Below are 11,833 nucleotides of genomic sequence, written 5' to 3'. Positions count from 1 at the left end.
CTCGCGGGGGGAGGGGCACAGGAGGTGGGTGGAAGGGCAGCAACGAGCTGCAGCCAACCCCCCCCCGGGCTGGGGAGTGGGGGGAGGGAGTGGGGAGGGCAATGCCAGCACAGAGCGCCCCCCTCACCCCCCCTCCCCCCATTTCCGGGGTGCCCCTCCCCTAGGGTGGGGGAGGGGGAGGGAGGGGAATAAATACAATCTGTCAATAGATTAAAAAGACCCCCCCGGGGGTGGGGGAGGGGGGATGGGTTGGGGAGGGGTCACCAGCTTTGGGGGTTTGGAGGGGGTGGGGGAGGGGGAGTCACATCATGCCCAGCTGCAGCAGGGTGTTGGCATACATCATAGGCTTGACGTTGGGGTGAGGCTGTGGGGGGGGGCACAGAGGGCACCCATGGGTGCCAGGCCCCTCCCCCCAAACCGCCCCCAGGACTCAACTCCCCCAAAATCCCCCCAAAACCCCATGGGTGCTCCCCCCCACAGCTCCCCCTCCCCAAATCCCCCCTCTTCTAGGACCCCCTGGCTGCTCCCCCCACCTCCAAGTCCCCTCCAGACCCCTTCCCCCCTGCAACCTTCCCCATGGACCCCATGGGTGCCCCCCCGCCAAGTCCCGCCCATGACCCCGTGGGTGCTCTGCCCCCAGCTCCCCCCCCTGCAAAGGATCCCCTGGGTGCTTGGGTGCTTTCCCCTCCCCCAGATCCCCCCAACACCCCATGGGTGCTAACCCCCCAAGTCCCCTCCAGACTCCTCCCCTCCCCAACCTCCCCCTAAGGGACCCCAAGGGTGCTCCTGCCCTGCACAAACCTCCTCCCAGTCCCTGTGGGTGCTCTCCCCCCACCAAGTCCCCTCCAGACCCCTCCCCCCCAACCCCCTCCTAAGGAACCCCAAATTGAGTCTGGGGCCCACACAGGCTTGGGGGTTGGGGGTCCCTGGGGCCCCTTTCTGGGGGGGGGGGAAAGGGGGAGGCAGAGCTTTGGGGGTGTCACTAGGGAGGCCCTAGGGTCAGGAGGTGCCTCTGGGGGTGGCATTTGGAAGGGGGGAGGAGGGGAGCCCAGAGAAGGGGTTGTGAGGGGGGTCCCCAGTGCCCCCTGGCTCCCCCCAGCCTCACCACTGCTGTGAACTGGTGGAAGTTGGGGCGCAGGTCGCTGCCTCGCAGGTGGATGTAGGAGCCCTTGTTGCCCATCTGGTCACTAGGGGGGACAGGGGACACTGGGGGACACTGAACAGAGCCCTCCCACAAAGGGACACTAAGGCCTTAGGGACCACCCCCAGGGAAAAGGGACACTTGAGGACAGCAAAGCAGAGCCCTGGGACAGGGACAAGGCTTAGGGACACCCCTGCAAGGGACTCTTGGGGACATTTGGGGACACCAAAGCACAGCCCCCAGAAAGGGACAAGGCTTAGGGACACTTGGGGACACCAAGCAGAGCCCCCCCACAAAGGGACAATAAAGCTTAGGGACCCCCCCCCAGGGAAAAGGGACACTTGGGGACAGCAAAGCACAGGGACAGAGCTTAGGGAGCCCCCCGAGGGACACTTGGGGACATCTGGGGACACCAATCAGAGCCCCCACAGAGGGACAAGGCTCAGGGACCCTCCCCAGGGACACTTGGGGGACACCAATCACAGCCCCCCCACAAAGGTACAATAAGGCTTAGGGACCCCTGCAGGGGAAAGGGACACCTGGGGACACTTGGGGACACCAAAGCAGAGCCCCCAGAGAGGGACAAGCCTTAGGGACCCCCCCCAGGGACACTTGGGGGCACCCTGGGTGGGGGAAACAGCTCAGGGGGGGAACCCCTAGCGGTCAGCCTTGGTACTGCAGGGGGCAGCAGTGCCACTGGGCAGGACCTTGGTGCCACTCCCCTGCTGGAGGGGATCTCAGGAGGGGGACCCCTAGCGGCCAGCTGCGGTATTGCAGGGGGCAGCACGTTAGCACCTTGGTGAAAGTCCCCTGCTGGGGGGGAGGGAGCTTGGGGGGGACCCCTAGTGGCCAGCTGCAGTAGCGCAGGGGGTGGCAGCGCCAGTGGGGCAGCACCTCGGTGCCAAGCCCCTGAGAGCTCAGGGAGGACCCTTAGTGGTCTGCTGTGGCAGTGCAGGGGGTGGCAGCACCACTGGGGCAGTACCTCAGTGCCAGCCCTTGGGGGGAGGTGCTCTCGAGGGGGGGCCCCTAGTGGGCAGCAGCGGTAGTGCAGGGGATGGCAGCACCACTGGGGGTGTATCTCTCTGATGGAACCCAGGGGAGGGAGCTTGGGGGGGACCCCTAGTGGCCAGCTGTGGTACTGCAGGGGGCAGCAGCACCACTGGGGGCAGCAGCTCGGTGCCAGCCTCCCCGTGGGGGCACTGCAGGGGGCACTCACCAGTAGTTGGGGGCAGAGAAGACAGTGACACACTTGCCCTCGTGAGCCACCTCGTAGCCCTCTGCCTTCACCTCGTGGCTGCGGATGATGTAGTCCAGGCTGTTCCTCTCCAGGAAGCTCTTGGTGACGTCAGGCCCGAACTGGCAGCTGACTCCTCTCTTGCTGACTGAGCGACCGTTCTGGGGCATGGGAGGGGCACTGGGGCACTGGAACTGCCCCCCGACCCTAACCACCCCAACCAGGCCCCCCCAGGCTCCCCTAACCCTCCCCACCCCCAGAGAACTGCCCCCAAGTGGTCATCAGCCCCCAACCCCCCCCTCCCCATCTCCCCTCCAACCCTCCCCACCCCCAGGGAACTGTCCCCAAGTGGTCACCAACCCCCCGACCCCTTCCCCAAACCAGGGGACTGTCCCCAGGAGGACCCCTGGGGGCACCAATCACAGGCCTCAGACAGGGACAAGGTTCAGAGACCCCCCAAGGGACCTTTGGGGACACCACTCTCAGCCCCCAGACAGTGACAGGGACCCTTGGGGACATTTGGGGACCTCTGGGGACACTTTGAGGACTCCTTGGGGGACAACCTGGGGAGCCTTGGGGACCCCAAAGCAGGGCCCAGGACTCACCTGGGGTTGAGGATCAGACCAGAGGAGGTCACACATTGGACCTGGGAGGGGACAGAGGAGGAAGGGAGGGGACAGAGAAGGTTGCTTGGGTGGCCTTGGGGGGATCTCAGAGGTGACAAAAGGACACCACAGGGTGGGGGAAGGGACAGGGAAGGGTAAGAGAGGAGGGGAGAATGGGAGGGGAGAATGGGAGGGGAGAATGGGAGGGGAGAATGGGAGGGGAGAATGGGAGGGGAGAATGGGAGGGGAGAATGGGAGGGGAGAATGGGAGGGGAGAATGGGAGGGGAGAATGGGAGGGGAGAATGGGAGGGGAGAATGGGAGGGGAGAATGGGAGGGGAGAATGGGAGGGGAGAAGGGAGAGAGGGGAAGGCTAGGGCGAGGCCAGGGCGGGGCACCTGAGTCCGGAGGCTGTCGGTTGCGCTGGATCCTGCGGATGTCCTCCAGGGTGACTCCGTCCTCGCTGAAGAGGCCTCCGTGCATGATCTGGGGACAAGGCCCAGGGGGGGTTTGGGGACACAAAGGGACAGGGCAGGGACACCCTTGGCCCAGGCCTGCTGGGGACAGCTCCGGGGTGGGGGGAAGGAGGGGGGACCCCGAAGTCCCTCTGAGGAGGGGGGCAGGGAGCAGGGACCCTGTGTGGGGCAGGGAGGAGCTGCCAGGGCGAAGCCACCCTAGGGCTGGGGACACCATGGGGGGAGTGGGGACCCTTGCGGGGGTTGAGGACCCCTGGGGGGAGCGGGTTGGGGACCCCCTGGGGCCTGCCCCTCACCAGCACTCTGCCATTGATGCACTGGGCCAGGGGCAGCCACTCGAAGACTTCACTGAAGAGGGCAAACATCTGTGCTGTGTACTTGGCCTTCACCTCCCCCTCGAAGCCATAGATCTGGTTCATGGTCTCTGTCTCATGGTTCCCTGTGGGCACAGGGCACTGCCAGCCACTGCCAGGGCACTGCCAGCCACTGCCAGGGGGACAGGGACAGTGCCAGGGGGAAAATGGCATTGTCAGGGGGACTGGGGCATTGCCAGGGGAATGTGGAGACTGACAGGGGGATAGGGACAGAGCCAGAGGCATTGCCAGGGGGATAGGAAGAATGCCAGGGACAGTGATAGAGACACAGGAGCACTGCCAGGGACACAGGAACATGGCCAGGGGACACTGGCAGTGCCAAGGGGACAGAGACAGTACCAAGGACACTGATAGAGACAGAGAGACTACCAAGCACACTGCCAGGGGCACTGCCAGGGGGACAGGGGACACAGGAGGGATTCTGGGAGCCCTGGGGCCATAGAGCTGCGCCCCCTGGTGGCCCTCTCTGCTCACTGCAGGGGAGAGCAGGTGGGAGCCAGAGAATGAGAATGGGACAGGGAGGGGACAAAGGACACAGGGAGAGGACAAAGGACACAGGGAAGGGACAAAGCACACAGGAGGGGGGCTGGGGGCTGTGGGGACCAGGAGTGTGCCCCTGGTGGCCTGCTCACCCCTCAGCAGGTGGAAGTGGTCAGGGTAGAGAAGCTTGAAGCCGAAGAGGGTGAGGATGACCTCGACGGAGAAGGAGCCGCGGTCCACGAAGTCTCCATTGAAGATCTGAGGCGGAGCTGAGGAAAAGCAGCTGCCAGGGGCCCCCCTTGGGGGCTGTGTCCCCTCCTTCCCCTCCCCCTGCCAGCCCAGCCTGCCCTGTGGCTGTGGATACGTAGGGGTTGTCCTCGGACGGCAGCCCGTTGAGGTGGAAGATGTTGAGGAGGTCATAGAACTGCCCATGGGTGTCCCCACACACTGTCACCTGCTCTGTCTGCACAGGGCACACCAGGGACACACTGTCACCACCCCCTGGGGACAGCCAGGCCCCCCCTAGGGCCACCACAGAGCCGGGGGGGGGGGTGGGGACATCACCTCCTTCAAGGTGGTTTCAATCAAGGTTGGAAGCTTGGAGAGGACTTCCTTGACCTGCACCAGGATCTGGAGGGGGACAGAAAGAAGAGGGAGGTCAAGGGGAGGGGAACAAGAACAGAGTAGGGGGTGGGGGACACTTGGGGACACTTGGGGGCACCTGGTAGGCACATTTCCTGTGCAGCTTCTTCTGCTCCTTGTACCACTCCATCAGCTCCTTCATGAAGGCCAAGGTCACTTTGCCACCCTCCAGCTTGGGGCCACTGTACTCATCCTCAATGGCTGCAGGGACACAGAGGGGACACTGGGGACACCAGAGGGTACACTTGGGGACAGCCAGGGGACATGGAAGAGACACTTGGGAGACACCTGGGGACACTTGGGGACATCCAGGGGGGCACCCTGGGGACACCTGGGGACACCTGAGGACAGCCAGAGGCACTTGGGGACAACCAGGGGACACTTGGGGACATCAGGGGACACTTGGGGACACCCTCAGGACAGCCAGGGGACACTTGGGGACACCCTGGGGACACCCAGGGGACATCCCTGGGACACTTGGGGACACCTGGAGAAACCCAGGGGACTCTTTGGGTCAGGGAGACCATCAAGAAGGCACCAAGAGGCCACTTAGGGACAAGGAAGAAACCAAGAGGACACCAAGGGGACATGAAGACCACCAAAGAAGCACCAAAGACTCTCAGGAGTACAACTGGGGACAAGGACGGCACCAAGGACCCACTAAGAGATCACTCATGGACAAAGAAGACACCAAGACGCCACCAAGACGTCAGTTATGGACAAGGAAGCCTTCATGGTGGCTCTAAGACCTTCCTGGGTGGCTTCTGAGGACTTTTGATGGTCCCTGGGTGGCTTTTGGGGGTCCCTAGGTGGCTTCTGGAGCTCCTGGTTAGCTTTGGAGGGGGTCCCTGGGTGTCTTCTGAGGACCTCTGAAGGTCCTTGGGAGGCTTTTGGTGGTCCCTGGTTGGGTTCTGGAGGTCCCTAGCGAGGTTTTGGTGGTCCCAAGAGAGCTTTGGGTGGTCCCTAGTTAGGTTTTGATGGTCCCTGGGTGGGTTCTCGAAGTCCTTGGGTGGCTCTGGGGGTCCCTGGGTGTGTTCTGGAGGTCCCTAAGGGGTCCTGGGGGGTCACTGGTTGGGTTCCGGAGATAGTTGGGATTGGGTGGTCCTTGGGTGGCTTTTGGGGTCCCTGGGTGTGTTCTGATCACCTCTGATGGTCCTTAGGAGGGTTTCAGAGACCCCTGGGTGGGTTTGGGGGTTCCTGGTTGGGTTCTGGAGGTCCTTGGGTAGGTTCTCGTGGTCCCTGGCTCTATACTGGGGGTCCCCAGGGTCTGGTTTGGGGGTCCCTGGGGTATATTCTGGGGGTCCCTGGGGTGCATTCTGGGGGTCCCTCACCCATGCTCAGGCTCTCCACCACCAACTGCTTGGGACGCTTTTGGGGGTCCCTGGTTGGGTTCTTTGGGTTGGGTGGTGCCTAGGGTCTGATTTGGGGGTCCCTAAGGTACCTTGGGGGTCCCCAGGGTCCTGTTTGGGGGTCTTAGGGCATGTTGGGGGTCCCTGGGGTACATTCTGAGAGTCCCTCACCCACTGCCTCCATGTCCAGGCTGGCACCAGGGAGAGCACTCTCGGGGTGCCTGAGTACATTTTGGGGGTGCCAGGGTGGGGGTGGGTGCCAGGGGGTGATGGGTGCCAGAGGGTGATGGGTGCCTGGGGGTGATGGGTGCCAGGGGGGTGATGGGTGCCAGAGGGGTGATGGGTGCCGAGGGGTGATGGGTGCCGAGGGGTGATGGGTGCTGGGGGGTGATGGGTGCCGAGGGGTGATGGGTGCCGGGGGGTGTGGGTGCCAGAGGGGTGATGGGTGCCGAGGGGTGATGGGTGCTGGGGCGTGATGGGTGCCAGAGGGGTGATGGGTGCCGGGGGGTGATGGGTGCCAGAGGGGTGATGGGTGCCAGAGGGTGTGGGTGCCAGAGGGGTGATGGGTGCCAGAGGGGTGATGGGTGCCAGAGGGTGATGGGTGCCAGAGGGGTGATGGGTGCCGGGGGGTGATGGGTGCCGGGGGGTGTGGGTGCCAGAGGGGTGATGGGTGCTGGGGGGTGATGGGTGCTGGGGGGTGATGGGTGCCGGGGGGGTGATGGGTGCTGGGGGGGTGATGGGTGCCAGAGGGGTGATGGGCGCCAGGGCGTGTGGGTGCCAGGGCTGTGCCAGGGCTGTGCCAGGGGGGCTCACCCATGCCCTCGATGTCCAGGCTGTCCACCACAGACCTCCTGCTGAGGTCGCTGGCGATTGCCCTCTCGAAGGCTTTCTGCCTCACCACCCGCTGGCACTCCTGGTACTTGAGCTTCGCGTCGCGGTCCTGCGGCCGCACCTTCACCACCTGCGGCACGGGCAGCGGATGGGCACGGACAGGGCACGGGCACGGGGAGAGACGGGGCACTGCCAGAGGTGCAGCCATGGGGACTGCCATGGGCACTGCCATGGGGGCAGGCATGGGCACAGACAGGGCACTGACAGGGGGACTGCCACAGGGACAGCCAAGGGCACTGCCATGAGCACAACCATGAGTACAGCCATGGGCACTGCCATGGGGACAGCCCCAGATACAGCAATGAGCACTGCCATGGGCACAGCCCTGGCACCTCGGCACAGCCCTGGACACAGCCCTGGGTAGCTAGGCACAACCCTGGCAGCTGGGCATGGCTCTAGGCACAGTCCTGGGCACAGCCCTGGGCATGGCCCTGGGCAGAGCTCTGGGCAGCTGGGCACAGCCCTGGGCACCACCACCTGCAGCTCCCTGGGACAGAGGAAGAGAGAAGAAAGGTTCAGGGGAGAAGGAACAAGAGGAGGAGAGATCAAGGAGAGCACCAGGGGCACCCTTGGGGTGACAGGAGAGGAATAGGATGGCACCAGGGAGGTGCCAAGGAGCTCCCAGAGCACCAGAGGCAGAATCTGGAACCCGGGAGGTGCCAGGGAGCCCCCAGGGTGGTGCCAAGGAGCTGCCAGGGAGGTGCCACTAACACCCAGGTGGTGCCAAGGAGCTCCCAGAGCCCCAGGGGCAGAATCAGGCACCAGGGAGGTGCCCTTAAGAGCCAGGAGGTGCCAAGGAGCTGCCAGGGAAGTGCCTCTAAGAGGCAGAAGGAGCCAGGCAGCCCCCAGGGCAGTGCCAGCCCTGCCCCCTCTGCTCACCATCTCGTAGTCCCGGAGGGCAGCCTTGAAGTTGCCCAGTGCCATGTGGCAGGTGGCACGGCGGTAGTAGCCCTTGGTGTAGCTGCTGTCCAGCTGCAGGGCACGGCTGGCATCAGCCAGGGCGTAGCCATAGCTCTCTGCCCGCAGGTGTGCCAGGCTGCGGTTGCCGTAGTAGATGGCATTGGAGGGGTCCAATTGGATGGCTCTGCTGTACAGCTCCACTGCCCGCTCGTAATCCTTGCCTGGGCAGTGCCAGCAGAATGGGTGGCAGGGCCGGGGGGGGGCCAGCACCCCCTGACCACCCCCGGGCTCAACCCTGGGTGCCCAGAGCTGGGTGCCAGCTCAGAAGAGTCTTGGATTGGACCCCCCAGAGCCATCCCCCAGAGCCACCCCTCAGTGCCACCCCTCAGAGCCACCCCCCAGAGCCACCCCTCAGTGCCCCCCATTTGGCAGACCCCCAGTGCCCCCCAACCCCTCCCTGGCATCCCCCATGCCCATCCAGCTCCCCATGTGCCAGCCCCACAGTGCCCACCCAGTGCCAGCTCCTCAAAGAGGCCCTGAGAGAGCAGCTGGCATGGGACCCCCCCAGAGCCACCCCTCAGTGCCCACTGTCCCCAGTACCCTGCTTGGCACTGCTCAGTGCCTACCCACTGCCCAGTGAGTGCCAGCTCCAGAGGGAGCTCGGATGGGACCCCCCCAGTGCCACCCTTCATTGCCACCCTCCTCAAACGCCCTCCCTGGCACCCCCCATGCCACCCCCCAGTGCCCCCCATTTGGCAGACCCCCAGTGCCCCCCAACCCCTCCCTGGCACCCCCCATGCCCACCCAGCTCCCCATGTGCCAGCCCCACAGTGCCCACCCAGTGCCAGCTCCTCAAAGGGGCTCTGAGAGGGCAGCTTGGATGGGACCCCCCCCAGTGCCACCCCTTAGTGTCCACTGTGCCCAGTGCCCTCCCTGGAACCCCACAGCTCCCTGGGCACCACCAGCAGGGTGGGTGGCACGGCTAGAGGGTTGCCAGTGACCCCCTGACCCCCACTCCAAGGTGAACCCTGGGTGCCCACTGGGTGCCAGCTCAGAAGCAGCGTGGATGGGACCCCCCCAGTGCCCCCCTTTAGTGCCCCCCAGCCCCTCCCTGGCACGCCCCCCAGTGCCCCCTGCCCCTCCCTGGCACCCCCTCCCACTGCCCCCCCCAGCTCCCAGTGCCCCCCCCCCGCTCCTAGTGCCCCCTGCCCTTCTCTGGCTCCCCCCCGCGGTGTCCGCAGCCCCCGCCCCCCCCCCAGCGCCTCCGCCGCTACCTTTGAAGAATTCGTTGGCCTGGGCCTTGAGAGCCTCTGCCCTCTCCACCGCGCTCGGGCTCGGAGGTCTCTCGGGGCCGCCGGGGGCGGGGGCGGGGGCCGGGGCCGGGGCCGGGGCCGGGGCCGGGGCCGGGGCCGGGGCCGCCACCGCTCTCCGCCCGCTCTCCCTCCGCCATCGCCGGGCCGTAAAGCGCCGCCCGGCAACCAGCGCGACGCTTCCGCGCCGTCAAGCGCTGCTGACGTAAAAGCTTCTCGTGGGGTGGGGGAGCTGAGAGCAGTGTCGTAAACGGAGACCATAGAGAGGATCTGGGGGAGGAGCGAGGCCCGGAGCATAGAGAGGTTACCAGAGCGGCCACAGCGACACCCAGCGGTTCCCCGCGGTCACTACAGCCCCGGGAGGCTCCGCACGGAACGGCCAGGAGCGCCCCCGCGGCCCCCCGGCGTTCCTGTCAGTCTCATGTGTCCCGCCGCCGTGTCCCCTCCCCCATACCGTGTTCCCTGCCTTTCCCTTGTGTCCCCATCCCCTCCCCGTGCCCCATCCCCCCATCCTGTCCCCATCCCCTCCCCGTGCCCCATCTCCCGCACCGTGTCCCCATCCCCATACCGTGTTCCCTGCCTTTCCCTTGTGTCCCCATTCCCTCCCCGTTTCCCCATCTTCCCCCCGTGTCCCCATCCCCCTGCCGTGTCCCCTCTCCCATACCGTGTTCCCTGCCTTTCCTTCGTGTCCCCATCCCCTCCCCGTGTCCCCATCTCCCCCCCGTGTCCCCATCTCCTCCCCGTGTCCCCATCCCCTCCCCGTGTCCCCATCTCCCCCCCGTGTCCCCTCCCCCATACCGTGTTCCCTGCCTTCCCCCGTGCCCCATCCCCTCCCTGTGTCCCCATCTCCCCCTCATGTCCCCATCCCCCCCTCGTCGTCTCCCCCCCATCTCCCCCCCCCGGGCAGAGGCTGAGTCCTTGGTGGCTTCGGAGCAGGTTTATGTCGGGGGCAGGGAGGGAAGGGGGAGAGGGGCAGTAAGGCAGGGCAGGGGCTGGGCAGTAGGGGGAGGGGGGCACAGCACCAACTCGGGGTGGGGGAGGGGCAGGGGGTGTGCGTGTGGCTCCCAGCGGCTCTGGACAGCGGCGGTTGGGGCTCTCCCCTCCCCCCCCTTAGCATTTGTGTGAGGCCTTCCCTCGTGCAAGGGCACCAGGAGAGGCTCTTGCACACCAGGGCCTTGCATCAGGTGTTTGCAGGAAGATTGCCTCTGGCACATGGACCTTGCACGAGGCTCTGGCATGAGGGTGGCTCTTGCACGAGGATGCCCCTTGCACAAGGATGGCCTTTCACAACTACAGTGCTTGCACAAGCATTTTCTTGCACGAGGATTCACTTGCACAAGAGTCTTAGATAAGGATGCTCCTTGCACAAGGTTGGCCCTTGCACGAGGATGCCGTTGCACAAATCTTGAATAAGGATGCTCCTTGCACAAGGATGGCTCTTGCATAAGGACCTTGCACGAGGCACTGGCACGAGGATGGCTCTTGCATGAGGATGCCCTTGCACAAGGATTGCACAAGAATGAATCTTACACAAGGATGTCTCTTGTACAGTGAAGCCTCTTGCACAAGCATGGCCTTTCACAATGATGCTCTTGCACGAAGATGACCCTTGCACAAGGATTCCCCTGTATCAGGATGCCCTTTGCACGAGGATGGCTGCTGCACGAGGGCTTTGCACAAGGCCATTGCACGTGGATTCCCCTGCATGAGGGTGTGACTGGCACAAGGATGGCCTTTCACAATGATATCCTTGCATGAAAATAGCTCTTGCACAAGAATCTTGCACAAGGCCCTTGCACGAGGATGCCCTTGCACAACAGCTTTGCACAAGACACTTGCACATGGATTCCCCTGCATGAGGGTGTGACTTGCACAAGGATGCCTTTCACAATGATGCCCTTGCATAAAGATAGCTCTTGCACAACAGCTTTGCACAAGGCCCTTGCACAAGGATTCCCCTGCACAAGGATGCCCTTGCACAAGGCCCTCGCTCCACAGAGGCTCTCTGGAGCCCCTGGGGCTGCTCAGGGTGGAGCAGACAAAAGAGGAGCCCTGGAGGTGGGGGTGGGGAGTGGGTGGGGAGGGGCTGGGGGGTCCAGCACTCCCTCGGTGGTCCCAGATCTGGGGGGAGAGGAGGGGGTCCCAGCCCCTCCCTGAGAGGGCATTGTCAGCCCAGCACCATGGTCGGGGGGGGGTGGGGGGGGGGCCTCCCCTGAGGGGGGGCCAGGCTGAGGTAGGAGGGGGGGCCCTGAGGGGGTGCAGGCCCCCAAAAGTGAGGGCTGGGAGGGGTAGGACAACTCTGGGGGATGATATGAGAAGGAGGTGGGGGTCCCAAAGTGTGGGGGGGGGGGCTTCCAGGAGGTTCCCAGGGCTGGGGGCGATGCCCAAAGGGGGTGGAAAAGGGGGGGGGGCTGGGGGGGGGCATGGGTTGA

At 64.9% G+C, this 11,833-nt stretch overlaps 1 protein-coding gene across 1 annotated transcript; it reads right to left on the bottom strand.

Moving 5' to 3' along the window:
* Positions 1–301: 301 nt before the first annotated feature.
* On the bottom strand, positions 302–9,541 carry PPP5C (protein phosphatase 5 catalytic subunit). The gene is made up of 14 exons (XM_054398854.1): positions 9,508–9,541; positions 9,366–9,434; positions 8,071–8,312; positions 7,114–7,261; positions 5,031–5,152; positions 4,874–4,939; positions 4,674–4,772; positions 4,462–4,567; positions 3,752–3,894; positions 3,378–3,465; positions 2,981–3,021; positions 2,358–2,536; positions 1,106–1,187; positions 302–364 (listed from the first exon to the last, which is right to left on the bottom strand). The coding sequence occupies exons 1-14, from the start codon at positions 9,539–9,541 to the stop codon at positions 302–304; spliced, it is 1,482 nt and encodes a 493-aa protein (XP_054254829.1).
* Positions 9,542–11,833: the final 2,292 nt, after the last annotated feature.

Source organism: Indicator indicator, unplaced genomic scaffold, assembly GCF_027791375.1.
Source record: "Indicator indicator isolate 239-I01 unplaced genomic scaffold, UM_Iind_1.1 iindUn_scaffold_147, whole genome shotgun sequence".
Classification (NCBI taxonomy): Eukaryota; Metazoa; Chordata; class Aves; order Piciformes; family Indicatoridae; genus Indicator; species Indicator indicator.
Note: the sequence above shows the minus strand (reverse complement) of the source record. Positions and strands in the feature narration are given on the sequence as shown.